General features: G+C 41.1%; 1 protein-coding gene and 1 long non-coding RNA gene across 3 annotated transcripts; one reads left to right on the top strand and one right to left on the bottom strand.

Annotated features, from left to right (window-relative positions):
* Positions 1–1,107: 1,107 nt before the first annotated feature.
* On the bottom strand, positions 1,108–1,960 carry LOC133278680 (uncharacterized). Its single transcript, XR_009746644.1, has 2 exons — positions 1,893–1,960; positions 1,108–1,853 (listed from the first exon to the last, which is right to left on the bottom strand). It is a non-coding gene; the product is annotated as an uncharacterized LOC133278680 (long non-coding RNA).
* A 75-nt stretch (positions 1,961–2,035) lies between these two features.
* Positions 2,036–17,494, top strand: LGALS8 (galectin 8). 2 transcript variants are annotated; one of them, XM_061471204.1, is made up of 9 exons: positions 2,036–2,172; positions 4,172–4,315; positions 7,907–7,995; positions 9,220–9,430; positions 10,070–10,186; positions 11,832–11,858; positions 13,676–13,764; positions 15,615–15,780; positions 16,231–17,494. In XM_061471204.1, the coding sequence occupies exons 2-9, from the start codon at positions 4,274–4,276 to the stop codon at positions 16,378–16,380; spliced, it is 891 nt and encodes a 296-aa protein (XP_061327188.1). In that variant the 5' UTR covers positions 2,036–2,172; positions 4,172–4,273; the 3' UTR covers positions 16,381–17,494. The 2 variants fall into 2 exon arrangements, with proteins under 2 accessions (XP_061327188.1, XP_061327189.1); XM_061471205.1 differs by having other exon boundaries at positions 2,085–2,172; positions 4,188–4,315.

The following is a 17,494-nucleotide window of genomic DNA, read 5'->3' as shown; positions in this document are numbered from 1 at the left end:
AATCTTTATCTAAACTAAAAATTCACTGTCACTATTAGACTCTGTAATCTAACAATAGAGCTGCTTATGTCTTGAGGATTATTCCTTTCCCAGTTCTTGTAGTTGGGGCAGGAAAGGCAGGTACACTTTTTTTGCTCTAAAAGCAAAAGCTGGAATTAGGATTTGGACCGTGGAAATAAGAGAAGACTTTCTTATTTGTTGTCATGACTGCCATTAGTAAATGGTGCTAAAAATAGCAGTCATAAGAAACCAGCTGGGAAATGACAGTCTGAACAAACCAACTGCAGTGTAATGCAAGGCTGCTCAAGCAGTAACCAGACTGACTCATTGTCAGGGGTTCAATAGGGTTGGGGGCTGAAATAGGGGTTTTCCTATAAATTTCATAAACTGCCTTCCAAGAGGTGTTAGATTAACATGTTAATCTAACAGCTGTTCTGCTTCAGTAGAGAACTGGTGCATACTTTAAATCACCATATTTCTTTGGATCATTTCTTCCCAAAACTACAGGAGCTCTGAGCCAGAAGGAGTAGTAAAGTAGCAAACCTTTATTCTCTATGGTTCTTCGGGAAACACTTCCACTTAGTGCTTCTCTTTTCAGTATCACTACTTCTTTATTCCAGCTTGTCAGCATCTTTCCTGTCCTTGTTTGACCTGCATTTTCAAACCTTCTTTAAGGTTGCTTTCTGAGAAGTGAAGGCATTTCATGTCCTTCTGTCAGTTTAGTTTTATCAAAACTTTCTACTTTTTAAACTACTGGAACAATACTTCAAAGGAAAATGTATGTGGTAGTTCAAGCTCTAGGACCTTTTCTTATTCCTTTTTAGAAGAGTGCTGTGGAATTTTGTACAACGATTGAAAAGCATGCTTTTTGCTACCACCTGACTACAGGCAATAGTTCTCTGTTCTCTCTCAAAACCATGCATGACTCTTAAGGCATCTTTCCCCAGGCAATCTGCTTTGCTGCTCTTCAATCGAAGTAGCTGCAGTTCCTAAATGTTACCATACCTTTCTGTGAAGGAATCCTTCAGGTCTCATAGAGCTAAACTACTGTATCCCTTAAAGCAGAACCCGTACAGCTAGTAGCAGTACTCTAGCAAGTAGATATGATTTGGTATGTTGTTGGGTTGTTTTTTTTTTTGGTGCTGGTTAATTGTAGAATAGAAGATATTATCTAGCTAAGCTGTTGAAATGGTCTTTGTGACAAAAGTGGCTGAATACCATTCTAACTCTGCTGTAGCCATGTGCGCTGCTTCCTGCAAGGCAAAGAAATGCTGAATCCCTGTAATTGAATAGGGTATGGTGATTTAATTTTGTGGGCATTTTCTGTTGCAGCCTTTATTTTTGTACTCATTTCCCCCCCCATCCAGCTTATAAACAGGGAGAGCTTTAAGTAATGCTTCTCTGAGCAGCTCATTGTTACACATCATGAGCTGCAAAGCTACTAGGGACTTCATTGCCTTATGTGCTTACTCGACAGAAAAAGCCAGAAGCACACTTTGTGAGGCCCGTGAGGGAACAGGAAGGTGAAAGCACAGCTTTGGTGCGAGGGGTGTAAGATTTCCAGGTTTCAGAAACTTCACTGTACTGGAGAAACAAATGATCCAGTCGGCTTTGAAAATCGCATTTGTGTCTGGTCACAGGTGATGGGGTCTTCCTGGGTATCTATCTGGGAAGAGATGGGTTATGCTGTAAGAAGGGACCTACAGAAGACACACGAAGCAGAGAGGAAGTGAAAGTTTCGCAAAGGAAGCTTGTGGTAGCCTTAAGGATTTGAATTAACTCCGTGACCAAGTTGTTGCTTTAGCGCTTGTAAACCCGAGCCCAGGGGCCAGGGTCCTGTGGCACGGCGTGGCCTGGGCCCAGCCGCCCTATATGGGCAGGGCGTGAGCCACCCCAGGAGCGGGTCGGTGCGGTTCCCGTGGCACGTCAAACTCACCTGGGTACCGGGCGCAGCCGCGGCAGTGTATCAGCCACCAGCACTGCCGGTCCCGGGAGAAACAGTGCCCGCTGTGGAGCCCAGCGTAAGGTTCACGCCTTGCCTTGCGCGGTGACGTCGGAGGCGGCCGGAAGCGTTTGGGAGGGGCCAGTGCGGGCACGGAGCCGGTGCCGGGGTGCAATGGTGTGGGCGGGCCGCTTTAGCCCGCGGGTCTGCAGGCGCTGCTAGGCACGGAGGTACGTTGTCCCGTCGGGGGAAACCGGAGGGTAAAAGTAGTAACAGCACCTCCCGCCCTCCCCCGGGAGCGCCTGCACGGCGGGGAGAGTGGCTGCTCCCCGGTGGGGCTGAGGCGGGCCCGACTGAAGGAGGGGTATCTGTGCGGCCGGAGCTCTCTCGGGGCGCGGTAAGGCAGAGGTTTCCGAAGTGTCCCGGTGGAATTAGCCCTGTGTCCTTACAGCGTGTTGTCTGGTCGGGTTTATAGCTGGGAGGGGGGAGGGCACGGGACTGGTGGTTGGTACTTCAGTCGCTTGCAGATACCCAGAAAGTGTCTCGCTTACTCTCTCTGCAGACGTCTTGTGTGCCTTGGTGTAAAACCTTGGTTTGATTATAAAGCCTAATTTGTGTTACCCTCATAAAAGGCATTTTCTGCATGTCACACTGGGACAGTGTAATACCTGATTTTTGGTCTTTATGTTTTCCTTTTTTTGTATTGAAGAGGCTTTCAGCTGCTTTGCAATGTGTGAAATAACAGGAAATCATATGTGCCTTTTTCAGTTCTAAAAGTAGTCAGAAAACCTTAACTTGGAGTGCTGCATACTTAAGGTTTGGCGTTCCATGTTACAGAACCTCATCCCATTGCTTTGCCATAATGCTACCTGGTCTGCCAAGACCAACAGTCCTGGATCCTCCTTCAGCAGGATCCCGATTTCTGTTGCACACCCAGGGGAGTTCAGTGAGCAGGCTGTTAGACATGGGGTTGTAGCTTTCGGTTTTGTTTTCTTGGGGGTCTGCTATTGGTCTTTCTGATGCTAAAGGCAGAGTTATAGTTTGCTTTGGTCTTGATTTCTTCCTTTTCAAAATTAAAACAATTAAATTTGTCTGTCTTTGCATATTCCTGTTGTGAATTGATGGTGTTCTCTCATGAGAAGATCAAAGGTGCAAAACAGGGTACCTTATATTCTCTGAATTGTATTCTAGATATTGGTTTTAAGTATGAGAAATAATACCCTTCTGACCCAAATCTCCTGCAAGATAAGCTAAATGTTGCAATGGGCCACTCCATTGTTGAATCATTGCAGAAGATTAACCCCGGGGCCCTGTGGAACAGGTCACAGACCTGAGGGGTTTGATTTAGTGGTGTTTTTTTTATTCCTCCTTTTTTTTTTTTCTTCTGATATTGCTGACAGTTGTCACCCAGTAACGATGCTAAAACTCTCACCTTTGACTTCTACCCTGTCTGCCTGTCACCACCACACAGTTTGCATGCTACCTTAAGTTGGTGGCATTCTCCATAATGTGCAAGAAATAATTACTTAGTAGTTTCAACTGGGCTCTGATTTTTGGTCACCTCATTAAAAAATATGCTAAAGAAATTGCAGTGTAGCTGAATACACTCACAGACCGTTGTTTCATTTTTTATTAATGCTGTGCATTTAATGAAAGTAGTTAATTGTGGAGTTCAGGGATTGTGTGTGTTGGAGGAAGGAACATTAAGCACCCTTTGCTTCCCTCATATGTCTTTGCCTAGGATCTCTTAACTTTATGCAAGATAAAACTGGGAAAATCAAGTTCAGCCCCTAGGGCTTGTCTGCCTTGGGAAATTTGGGTATAGCACAGAAAATGTTAAAGGAAGCAGAAGTGGTTGGTTGGTTGTCTTGAGAAAACTGCTTTTGTGCCGGGTTTCTTTTCCCTGTCTGCAGGCAGTAGTCAGCTGCAAATGGAGAGCTGAGGGGCACTGAGGTGTCAGCGTTCCCCTGTACAATGATGATCTTTATGTGGGATTCTGTCTCAGTAGACATAATATCTGGAAGCTGCTGATGACATTGTCTACCTGTGTGCACTGCCCCTTGTTCGGGTGGTGCCTTATTTTTTTAAGCAAGCCTTTAATTTTTGTTTTTCGCAACTCCAGCAAACTTACTGGAAAGATGTTTGCATCATGTCTTGTGCTGTTAAAGTTACCTCGGAGGGTTTTACTCCATGTAGTTTCATGTCACTTTGTTTCTTTCTAATTGAAAGGTTTGTTTTCTCAAAGGGATCTGTCCTTTGGTGCTGTCCAACCAGTCCGTCCTTTAAACACACTCCAGCAGTGGTCACAGAACTTAAACTGGAGGAGGGAAGATGATGGCCTTGAATGGACAGGAGACGACAATCAGTAACCCGGTAACTCCCCTGTTATGTCAACAGCTTATCCCTTGGGAAATGGGACTTTGCTGTTTTATGTCAATAGTTATTACTTGTACTGTTTTGGACAGTGAGGGGTGTTACTGAGAACTACTTGCATCTCTTGCTATTTGAGGGAGAATGTCACAGGCGATACTAGGAGCTGAGGTTTAGAAGTTGTGCTGCAAATAAATGGGCACTTAATGCACAGGACTTTTAAAACAGCAAGGAAGTTCTGTTTGCCTTGGAGGGTAATCCTTTTTCATACACAGCTTATGTGGATGTCTGGCACGTTTGCAGGACATGCTGTATTGAAAGTGAAAGTATGCAAAGTGGTGTTTTCAGTCCTAATACTCTGTAAACATGGGTATTGCCTGGCAGCCCTTGGAAATGTTTGGGTTTGTTGTGCTTGTAACTTGAGTCTGACCAATTACACTTGGAATCTTTCTCAGTAGTTGATACCTTACCTTAGAATAAATCCTGTTTTTTTTTTTTTTTTAGGGAAGACTTGAGCTAACACAATTCAACAATTGCAGAGAGCAGATTGGACAGAATGTTGTTTTGCTAGCTTGGAGAGTCTGGAGACTTTCTCTGAAAAGCGCTAGTGTTCTTATGATCACGAACAGTGGTCTGACACTGGCATATGGATAAAAGGGTGGGCTGGAGCTGTGTTTTTTGTTGTATCTTTAAAAAGGTAGTTCCTTTGAGCCTGCAGGAAATAGTCTTTTTAACGTTCTGTGCTTAAACTCTTGTAAAGTCTGTAAGGTATCTATGTGGAATATAGAGTAGTGCAGATCGGCACAGTACTTTCTTACCTATTATGGCTTTGCACTGACACACACCTGTGCCCTAAGTGAATCTGACTGTTCAGTCCCACTATATATTCACTGCTTGCAAAGTGGATAGAGCTAGGGATGATGAGCGAATAGCTTCAGCCTTCTTCATAAGAACCCAGCTGGGAGGGGAATGAAAGCTCTGTGGAGATTAGATAGGAAGAGTGAATTGCAAAAGGAAAGTTGATAGATGGAGATTTTGGTGGGAGAGGAGGTGTAAAGAGGAGGATCTGTGTAAGGAAGAGAGTAAGAGTTCAGCCAGATTGGGTGGCTGCAGGGGGACTGATGAGTATGATGGGTAGGAAGACCAGGCTGGAGAATAAAAAGGGGTAAATCTGGGTTTAGGGATCAAGAGCCTAAGGCAGCAGTAAGTGTGAGTATTTGGGATTGGAATGTGGAGGCAGAGCTGGGAAAGAGTGTGCTGATGACCTCAGGGCAGCCTCCAGGCAAGGCAACCTGCTCTATCTGGCCTTGCTTTGATCAAGGCATTGGGCTAGAGACATCAGAGGTATCTTGCAACCTCAGCCCTTCTGTGATTGTGTCCCCTGTGATACCACAAGATGAACTTAAGAGGGATGGAGGAGGGCAGGCTATGAAGATTTCACTATTCCAGCGGTTGTTCCATGAAAAGCAAAACTTACGAGCTTTATTACAGGTTTCAGTCTGAAACGAATTTCTTCACTAGAGTACTGTTCTGAATCATTCAGAAAATTCTGCTTTCCTCTTCATGCCCTTTACTCCACCTGTCTGGCAAGAAATGTTGTCATGTCCCATCTGATGAGGTAGCTGTCTGCTACCCAGCAAGCTGGATGGAAGTTGTGTTATCACAGTTCTTTCCTCTGTAAAACCGTAATCTGTCCTTGCTTTATGAAAACTGGCAGATATTAGGGAGAACTTGATCTTTGAGACCTCTCAAACTCAGTTGATGTTGACCAGTTGGCTTCAGAGGTAATTTTTGGAAGTCTGGAAGAGAGCTGGGATGCTGGTCGATCATATGATGTTACAAACATTAATCTTAATAAATAAGGAAAAATTAGTAGAGGAATGTCTTGAGGTATGAGGAATTACAGGCACATTCTGTCATAACAAAACCTCATTAAGGCTGTAGTACTGCACCCAGGAAATGCTCTATTATGGCCTCGCAGATTCCATAACTTAGCTTCTGAAGAGTTGGTGCTCCTGCTTATGCCAGTAAAATACATACGTGAGACTTAAAACAACTTGACCATCTCTGAGTTCATGCTTGAGGAGCAAGTTCTTTAAGTCCATTTTGCCTGATACAGGAGACGACTGCAAATTAGGTTTTGTGCAAAGCATGGGGAGCTGAGAAGGGAAGTGGAGAGGGGGCAGAAAAGGGTATGTATCTACTGGCAGAAGTAATCAACATTCTAGATTTAGACAGTTTTTGCTGTCATTCCCCCTCCCCTCCTCAGCAATTCACAAGAACAGGTGTCAGTAAACGCATCCCCTTTTCATACCTTCCTCTTTCCCATGAATATACATATATTTAAAAAATAAAAATCTCACCTTGTCCTTTTATAGTTCAATATTCCATTAAACAGTTATATTTTCAGTCTGTTCATTTTTTGTTGTTAAATTACTGGAACTCATGTTGACAATTGATGTTTCATTTCAAAGATGTCCTAAAATCTTACACACTGTTCCATTGATAACAGATTTTTTTTTTTGAGAAAAACAAAACAAAAACCCCAAACCCCAGCCCAGTCTTGGCAGAATTTTTTGTCTGTTAAGCAAAGCAAATGCAGCATTTGCTACCATTTACTTCCTCCCTCAACCTGAAGCACAAGTGATGATATGCATACTTACGGCTTTACTTTCAGATCAGTCACTTGTGAACTTCCACAGTTTTCTGTTAAGTTGCTCCCCTTCTCTCCCTGAAATGCTAGATGCACCATCTGATGGTCAGGGTAGGGGCTTCTGTCAGCATGTCTGAGCCTTTGCCAGAGAGCCTTGCTGGGTGTTCAGGGCTTTTATTTTAACTGACATGTCCTCTTATATGGCTTAACAACTCCTACTGTGTTGCCATTTAGTTTAGCATAACGTGTGTGTGTGTTACCTTCTCCAGCTATCGATATGGAGTTAAAAATGGAACGGCTTTGAAACAGACTACATGCTGTAGATACCACAAAGACCAAGACCCCTGAACGGGGCTAATTCATTGCACCTTGCAATTTTTAGCTCATTAGGATGAGGTATTTTGTTGTATTTGTCATGTAGTTTTTACTAGGAAGACACTCTGTGACATAGCTTCTTTTTCCATTACTGTTTTCCAAAATGGAGCAAGAACAAGCAAAAAGGCAGCTGCTGTAGCCTGGGGTCATAAGGGTTGTGGAAGGTTCTTCCTTCTACCAGCAAAGGGCTGATAATAGGTAGCCCTTAGCAATGACCTATTTTAAAGTGAATCCTTTTTATACTCTTATTAATGAGGCAATAAAATATTACCACTATTCATCTGAGAGCTAGCAATGGGGGCTGGAAATGTTAGTTTTAATTTTATCTGAGAAGCCTTGTTTACACAGGTGAAAATATGCTGAGTTTTTCCATCCTGTTGTGGTGGGTATTTAGTGCTTTTCTACTGTTAATTTTAAATAAAATGCTAGTTGTGTTTCTTTTAATGTGTAAGAGCACCACATAACTAAGCATTATATTATTATTTTAAAAACTATTGTGGTTTCTTCTGCTTCCATTACAAAATGTTATTTAAATATTTTTTTTCTTCCCCCCCCCCTTCTTTGAGATCATTCCATATGTTGGGACAATATTTGGTGGCCTTGCTCCTGGACAGCTGATTAAGATCCATGGGACTGTTCCTGATGATGCAGACAGGTAGTGGTTACCGTATCACTTTATGCAGTGTCACCATGTGAACAGGAATGTAATGAATAAAATGTGTCCAGGGATTCTACTTATTATGGTCAAAAAGGATTGGTCTAAATACTTGTGATAGCATCAGAGTGAATACAGGTTTAAGTGGTTAATTAATGGATGAACTGATTTTTTGCTTTATGTTGATTCTTTCTTTTTGATTTTTGCTTTGCCTGCTTTGGCAGTTATTTTCCCTGTCATATGTCTCCCTGTCTAATGGGATTATCTGAGACTAATAAAATTGATAACTGAATGTGTTGCATGAAGGAATTAATTTAAGCTGGGATAGGTAGGTATGAACTATTGTCTCTGAGAGTTATCCAGTGTGCAAAAGGCAATCAACACACTCAGTTATTTGCCTTTATTGCAATTCTGCTCAAAAGAGCGTACCAGAAAGCTAACACAGCCGGCATATCTTTTAGGGAAACAGGTAAAGCCTTTTATACAAAATGCTAACAAGGGAGGAACCATGTCAAAGTAAGTGTCTGGTTACCTGCACTTTACGTAATGAAATCTCAGTCACGCATCTCTTGATTTTTACTCAGCTCATTATACCAAGGTGGTCCTATACTTATGTATGAAATCTCCTCTTAGAGGTGTGTCTTGTAGTATTATAATTACCTAAGGTAACTACAGATTATATCTTGGTCAGACACCACTAAGTTCTTGCCTAGCCTTATATCCTCTTATGGTTCTCATTTGAACAATAGTTGGCCATAATGTAGGCATTCACAGCATTCCATTTTGAGGATCTTTCCAGTCTTGTGCTCCCATTGTCATGGTCTTGAGACAGGTTGTTTATTTTGTACACTTTTAACTCCTTTTGACATCAAACTAGAGCATGTGCCTGATATGGGGGTTCTGTTCACTGACTTTGCCCAAGGTTCATTTGGTTATTCTCCTGAAGATGGTGGGAGAGAAGGTGGTGAACACAGTAAGTGAGGAACTTACGTAAGGCAATTTATAACCATTAAGTAAGTAATGTAATTCATTGCAAAAATCATGGGAGAGCTTTTCACAAATGTGTAGAGGTTGGACAAATGTGGGTTTGTTGTTTTCTTTTCCTTATCCAACAACACTCATTGTGTCTACCTGTTTTGATCCTCCACAGTAAAACACAAATTTATCAAACTTTTAGGTGATTTCTTGACAGACTGAGCTAAATATGGTTTGTCTTATGATTAGGTTCCAGGTGGATTTACAGTGTGGCAGCAGCATAACACCTCGAGCTGATGTGGCATTTCATTTCAACCCCCGCTTCAAAAGGTCTGGCTGCATTGTTTGCAACACGCTAGAGAGGGAAAGATGGGGCTGGGAGGAGATCACTTACGAGATGCCCTTTCAGAAAGGGAAATCATTTGAGATTATCATCATGGTTTTAAAGAATAAATTCCAGGTGAGTCTGTGTCAATTCTTTATCACGAGCCAGTTGTTCAAGTCAATAAAAAAGAGGTATTTTGTATAATTACACTGAATAGGAGGAAGCCTTGGTTTCTCTGTTACCTAGGTATAGTCTAACTACAGAAAAGTTTGTAAGCTTTTCTTTAAAGAGCTGCTAAATAAATCAGACCTTTAATTTGTGTTGCTTCCCTCTAAGTTGGATGAGTAGCCAAGTAACTTCCTGCCATAGCTAGTGGCTAACCCTCCCTTCCCTTATGTGCTGACCTTAGGATAAATATTTTTTGTGACTAGTGTAGGACAGCCCTCTCGGAGTGAATGTGTGAGGTGTATTTGTTGTGCTGTGTTAGACTGCATTAATAGATTCTGTTACATTGGTAATACCACATTGATAAATGATCAGGTGATAGAAACAAAAGGTGTGAAATGCAAATTTTAGTGTAGGCAAATAAATCTCATAGTGATGGAAAAAGACTGAATCATAGATGAGCTGAACTTAGTTGCTCTGAAATTTCTAGGACGCTCCCTGCTTCTGTACAAAACCAGTGTAAAACAGATACATGCATATAATCTGATACATGCCTGGTGTAATGTATGTGTAATATAATTTTCCTATTTTTGTTTCCTATCTCTCTAGGTGACTGTAAACAAGAAGCACTTGCTCCTCTATAACCACAGAATTAGCCTTGAAAGAATTGATACTCTTGGAATATATGGCAAAGTGCAGATCAAAACTATAGATTTTGTTCCTGATGTAAGTTATATTGACAGCTGACCTATTCAGTTCCTTTTCTCTGCCTTGCTAAACTACAGAGTAGGATTTTATGGTGAAAAGGAGATAAAGAAAAGCAGCTACACAGTCTAATGCTAGTAACTTTTTTCTCCCGCCTACATTTCAGCATGTGAGTCTCATGTGAGGACCTCTGTGCCTCTGTTTTAGCCTTGAAGCTAAGGGCAGAAGAGTGACAAAGTTCACAGCTTACAAAGTTAATGTAACAGATGGTGTAAGAACTGATGGGATACTGGATCTGGGAGTGCATTAGACTTTTCAAATATTGCAGGATCTCCAGAATGAATCCTCATAATTCAGTGCTTCTGACAAGTTTGGCTACGACTGTAAATTGTTGCTTGGCTTCCAAATGCCAAATTCAGCCACAGCTGGCACTGCTTTTGCATATAACCCTGTTTTTCATGCTAAAATCACTGAGTTGTTGAACAAAGTGTAAAGTAGGAGTGTACGTTTGTTTCTGGGAGGTGAGGTTATCTTTTTTCAAAGACTTGGTGGCTTCATTTGCACTTGAACCAAACTTCAGTGCATCTGAAATTAAGGCTGTGCTGAGCTTCCTCAGCTGCCAGCTCTACTAGAGAAAATAAACCAACAAGAAGGAGTTGAACAGTATTTTCAGAAGGGGAGATCCTTCTGCTCTGGAAGGGTGAGACTTTTAGAGCAGAAAAGGTGATAAATTGCAGGGAGATACAGAAGGTTAATGCCTTTTCTTTTTCTTCCTGCCACTTCATTAAGGCAGCCTACGTAGTGCTGTGTAATATTCTGGGTCTCTGCTGCCCCATCTTCACTACCCTGTGGGCAAAGCTTGAGTCTCTTACTGCCAAACATCAGGTCTAACTCGGGTCAACAGACTAATAAACTGGGTTGATAGACAGTGGAGATGTGGACCTGAATGAAATGGGGTCTAGGCTTTAAAATTGTGTCTATGCACTGAGCATTTGCAAAGCCTGTGCACAGATTTTAGTGGGCCCCATCACTTGGCCTTGGGCGTGTTGCCAGAATAATGTTACTCCAAAGCTGTCTGAGGTCTTAAATGAAAGGTCTTAAAGGACATAACTCCCAGAAGAGCTCTGGGGGCAAGCAGGTTCTGCAGGTTGATTTCTGTCCCAAACACAAATTGAAACAGAGTTGTTTTAGTCTATGGTTGCTGATGCTGTATCCTTTGGGGAAGAAGGGAAAATGGAGAAGGGTGATTGTTTCCTTTTTGTCTTTGCTTCAAATATACTCTTCTGAGGAGGAAGGTGGAGGCTTGTATTGAAATAAAGAAGCTGAAGACATAATTTGGCTACAGCAATTGATCTTCAGGACTTTTTCTTGGTTTGTAGGGCTTTGGTTAACTTTTTTTTTTATCATAGCCCTAATTTTCTGTGTTAACATTTAAAGCTTTGGAGCAGCATGGGTCCTCATATGGTTCTAAACCAACTTCATGTTAAAGTTCTGTGTTGTTAACAGTGACATCTAAATATCTCTCTGCAGTCTTTACAAAGCTCTCAGCCATCAGCTCTAGGAGTAACAAAGATAAACACAGAAAATATATGTATGTTTGTAAAAGGTTGAATGAATCTCCCCATTATGTGATAAACTAGTTAATGTTGTTTGTTTTCTCATGCAGGGGGAAATGCCAGATGGTTCACAATTCGTAAGTAGACAATTCTCGTGTAGACTTGTGGTAAATGTGAAGAGTAAAAAAAAATGAAAATAAAAACATCTCAGTTATTCATGACAAAAGCATGTACAAAACAAGGGGATTGAGAATCTTCTGGGAGATGACTATCTGTGAGGTTCTGTAGAGAGTAATCCTCTTTTCTCTCGCTAGTAAAAGTGAGGCTATTTGTTAAATCATTTAGAAAACCCGAAAGATAAACACAGCATCCGCAGCCATAAACAGAAAAATAAAAAGAGGTGCCTGAAGTTTTAGAGGACCAAATCACATTAAAAACTTTTTCAAATAAGCATATTTAGCTTTCTCCTTGGTGACTACCTGCAAAACAAAAGTATTCTGCAGTCATCTTGCACCAGATGGCCTTATGTTAACGTGTGTGTCTCAGAACCTGTCTGGCTACATCTTCCTCTATGCACTTCAGGTGGCTGGATGCCAGCATTGCACCTTAGGGTTGGAATTCACATCCACATAGCAGAGAGCATTGATGGAGTAAGGGCTCATCTTTTTGCAAAAAGCTGTAGAGGTGGACAGTATCCAGGCTGGAGTAGGGACCATGCTCAGACTGAAAAGGGGTTGGAAGCCCAGAATATATACAAATAGAATTTGTGGAGAAGGTGAAGTTGCAGTGAGCACCATGATTTTAGTTGTCTCACTACTTCAGTCAGCCTTATTCAGTCTTCTTATCAAAACCAAATAACATGCAATATTGTCATTTGCCAGTGGTGGACTTCAACCAAAAAGAAAAAATAAGGCCAGGTATTTCTCCATTCACTCCTTTTCCCTGATTGAAATAACTTGTAACACAACAACAAAAAAAAAGGGGCAAATAAAATGTTTGCATTATCTATGTGCTGGTGCCAGGAGGGCAGAATGCTGTTGTGGTTTAAGCCCAGCCTTACATCAGAACCACACAGTCTCTGTCTCACTCCCTCCCTTGTCCCCCCACTCCCGGAGGGATGGGGAGGAGAATCAAAAGAATGTAATTCCCAAGGATTGAGATAAGAGCAGTCCAGTAACTAAGGTATAACACAAACCACTATTGCTACCACCAATAATAATAATGATAAGGGAAATAACAAGGGAAGAGAATAAAACCGCTCACCAGCCACTGACCGATACCCAGCCCGACCTGAGCAGTGATCTAGCCCTTCTGGGTAACTGCCAGTTTGTGTACTGGGCATGACGTGCTGTGGTATGGGATACCTCTTTGGCTAGTTTGGGTCAGGTGTCCTGTCTCTGCTTTCTCCTGGCTTCCCCTCCTCCCTGGCAGAGCAAGAGACTCAGAAAGTCCTTGGTCAGACTAAACATGACTTAGCAACAACTGAAAACATCGGTGTTATCAGCGTTGTTCCCAGGCCGAAAGTCAAAACCACAGCACTGCACCAGCTACTAAGAAGGAGAAAAATGACTGCTACTGCTGAACCCAGGACAATACTCAGTGACCCTATTTCTAGTACTTAGGCAACTGTGGGACTGAATCTTATTCTTTAAAGCATTACTGAAGATTTCAGAGAGGTCAGGATGTCTGTATCTGTATAATTATATGATACAAACTTAAATTAGTGCAGGGAGTTTTGTGCTTACTTTTTTCCCCCCTTCTTTTTTCCTTTTTCCCCTCCTTCCACCATTAGTGATGGCAGAAATGTTTATTTTCAACCCAAATTGGTACTCTAAAGAAAAAAAAACAATATTGATATGTTTATCTCAGCATAACTTGGTGCTGTAGTTAAGTTCAGTTTGTATATTTTAAAAAAGTAAATCAGTAAAAATTTTTACTGGTGATGTACTTCCAGACTGTTCCTTATGTTAAGAAACTTGACACAGGACTTCGTCCAGGATGCACAATTACCATTAAAGGAGAAGTGAATAAAAACCCAAATAGGTAAGTGTTGCTGATTTTTTTTTTTTTTTTTTTCTTCTATTTAGCTGAGCTACTCTTGAGAATGAGTAGGCTTTTTCATGCCTCAGTAGATCCTTACTCATTTACAACTTTGCATCTGGAATCATCTGAAACTACAGTGCAGTTTCTCAGGAACCTGCAGGATACTGCTTTAGAGAGGACTTTATGAAGAGCAGCTCCCTTGTGAAAAGTGAAGGTAAAACCTGAGCATCTTACCTGCTCAATCTGCATCATTCACAAGACTGTGTGTCTGTTCAGGGTTTCCATTGTGTGAGGCATGTGAGCACATGTCATACAAGATAGCTTTTATTCTTAAGAGATCAAAGAGCAAGAGAACTAGTAGAAGTAAATGGAAAATGAGTGAGGTGAGATGTTGGTGTGCTCAAATGCTGCATGTTGCAGCATTTCTCTGAGTATTTCTTGATGGCCTCCTCTGGGACAGCATTAAGCATGAAGGTGCCTGACGAGTGATGGAAGCTGGTAGGGCAGTATGAGCTATAATTTTGATAGCAAGTTAGGAACAAGAGGTTGCCAAGAAGAGATGATTTCAAAGAGGGTGGGGGTAGGGGAAGTGCAACTCTGTCAAAATGGAGCTGAGGGAGTGTGGGTGCTTCAGCATGCCCTTTGCTTGAAGAGTAGTTTTGGCTCTGTGAAGCACGCCTAAAAATGAATCAATTAGTGCAAACAATGAGAAGCATGCTTTTTACGCTGTGTGTACGCATTGCATTCCTGCTTCCTCAGAGCACATAACCTCCCTGCAGCTGAACAGCACTCAGAGTTCATATTTATACAGGAACCCAAGGACTAGAAATGTCAACACTGTGTGAATGACTTTAAATTGGACAGGATAATTAATACTTACATAGGAGCATTTGTTTTCAGACTTTTGGCTTGAAAAGCTTAGTAGCTCATCTCAAATGCTGAACGTACTGCTTACAAGTGTGAAGAGGCTTTTGGGTGTTCAGTTAAAACATTGCCGGTTACTCTTTGTGCTTTTAAGTATATTGAGTTTGTAAGTTATTGAATGTCTTTCAGTTCACAGAGTTATAGATACTCCTTTTCCTTGGTGAAAAAGAGAGCTTCACAGCTTGCTATTTTGTACTTGGACTAAGCAATTCTAGCCTTCTCAAAGGGCAATAACCTGGCAGCTGGAGCTTATCTGGGGGAGGAATATTTCTTCTTCAAATGCAGTAAGGTCTTTGCCACATGTTGAAGTATTCATTTGAATTTGGATGACTTTTCCCTCTGATCAGTCTCCTCCAGACTTCCCCTTTAGGCGCTCTGTGTTGTGGACATAGCTGACATTAGACAGTATTCATTCAGCCTGGGCACAACTTACTACAAAGTAACACTGTACGCATTGTGTCCCACGACTCTTAAATGTACAGAAAGAATCTTCAAACTTTTCCTTAGAGTCTAACTAGTTCGGTAGCAGAAAGACCATCTTTAGGCAAAACAAGGCTTCCAACTCCACTGCCCGAGTTAAGAGATGGTGGAGCAAGTAGCACCACATGGTTCTGTGAGGATGCTGCTTCCTCGTGCTGTAGGGGAGCAGCACTTGGCCCTCTTGGCTCAACACCTCCTTACTGAGAAATGAACAGAAAGCTGTGAGTGATGAAGCAGATCTAGCAGGGTCATGTTCTGCATTTACTGCTTGTAGCCAAGTTTTCTGTGTGAAAGAGGCATGTTAAGTGCCTGCTTGGTCTTCAGGTGAATCACAATCCTGGCTTCCACACTGTTCTGAATATTGGCTAAGGATTCAGTAAATAGCATGTAATACTGCATTGTGTCTATAAACCCTTGGTATAGTAAACCTAAAATTTATCTTCCAGCTTTACAATAAATCTGAAACCAAGTGACTCCAAGGACATTGCATTACATCTGAATCCCCGAGTGAAAAATAAAGGTTTTATAAGGAATTCATACCTTCATGACAGCTGGGGAGAAGAAGAAAAGGAAATTGCCAATTTCCCTTTCAGTCCTGGGATATACTTTGAGGTAAGGTTAACTGAAACACAGCATCAAACTGGTAATTTTATCAAAAGGATTAGCAGTGGTGCTTAAATATCTTGTCACTAATACAGATTTAAATAAAACTGACATTCCTGCATTTCAATGTCTTGAGAATACTTAGGATTAAAAGGGAACTGTAGGGAGCAGAGATTTCACTTGTGTTTAATGACAGCTTTCTTTTTAAATAGTTGCAAGAACTCAGTCTGTGCTCAGAACAAATTGTAATTGAAATGAGTCAGACTCACGGGTCCCTTCCAACTTGAGTTATTCTATATGGATTTTATTGAAGTTTTGCTTATTTTAAAATGTGTCTTTTGCATGAAACGTTCCTTGTAACAGAAGCAGGGCTTGCCCAGGTCTAGGCTTGATCATCAAGTTCGTTTTCCATGTCTTACCTGAGCTTAAAACTTAACTGTTTCTTTTCTTGCTTTTCAGCTGATCATTTTCTGTGATGCTCACGAGTTCAAAGTTGCTGTCAATGGTGTTCACACTCTGGAATACAAGCATCGTTTTAAACAACTTGAAAAGATCAACACAGTAGAAATCATAGGAGATATTCAGTTGTTAGATGTGAGGAGCTGGTAGTATTTCTCAGTCAATACTAAAAGAATTAAACCTCTTTTAATAACAGTGCCTCCTTGTCAAGTACAGACAGGTGCTGATTCATGCTGAGCCTGCCTTTATCTGTCTAGGCTTCTGGGTCTGCCTCTCGTGAGGCGAGTACCAGAACTGCTAACTGCGAGATTAAATCCTCCTCTACTTTACGGTATCCTGGCAAGCTAAGTGTTTGCTCAGATAAATCTCCTATATTACTGAACCTAAGAATATGAAAATGCTGCATCATACTTCATCTAACAATTGCACTCGGTGTGTTCAAGTTAAACTACTACTCAGCATTCCTTGATAGCATACATTCAATATACTGAAGCAAAACTATACTGAAGTAGGATCTTAAGATATGGTTATCCACACCACAAATAATTCATTTAAAATAGAATTCTTAAATATACTACTTATATTAGCACTACTTTACTAGTTTATATTAGCAACTATAACCTTTTGACTGAGGTGGATTAAGGAAACAATTGACCCATCAGTTCTAGCAAAAGGCAAGGAATTTTATCTTCTGAGCCTGCTGTGCAGTAGGACATTATCTGACACCTTCTGCTTGTAAGTGTTTTAAATCAAACATAGAGCAGCATTTCTAGATTTTAGTTTCCCAAAGTGTTACAAATGAAAATTATTTCACTGGTAGCAACTGTGTGAGCTTTTGAAAGCTTGTTTGATCTGAAATGGCTCTGAACTGAGTTGAGGTTGCTCAGGGACTGAAATGGATGTTTGCTGTTATCACTTAGAAAAAATAAATGTGTGAACCCAAGTACTCCAGGCAGGGTTTCAGCTGAGATATAAGACTCAGATACTCATCAGTGGAACAAAGAATGAATCCCTTTTCAGTCTTGTATTAAAATACTATCTGAAACAAGCTGTTTCTGTTCAGTTTTCTGTACAAATGTCAGTCTCAATTTTTATACTTTTAAAAAGTTGTTCCTGGATGTCAGTACATGTATGAGGGATGTTCATATTTATCTTAAAAAGAGTGAAGCAATTTCAAGAATAAGATGTACCTTAAAAGACTGTTTAAAATTAATCACCAGATTTAATGTATAAAAAGCATAAATAAAAACATTTGTGAACTCTG

This window comes from Pezoporus flaviventris, unplaced genomic scaffold (assembly GCF_033815535.1).
Source record: "Pezoporus flaviventris isolate CSIRO_AGI_PZ_B2104156 unplaced genomic scaffold, CSIRO_AGI_Pfla_v1 ptg000066l, whole genome shotgun sequence".
In the NCBI taxonomy this organism is placed as follows: Eukaryota; Metazoa; Chordata; class Aves; order Psittaciformes; family Psittacidae; genus Pezoporus; species Pezoporus flaviventris.
The sequence above is the reverse complement of the archived record's forward strand: the minus strand, read 5'-3'. Positions and strand labels throughout refer to the sequence as shown.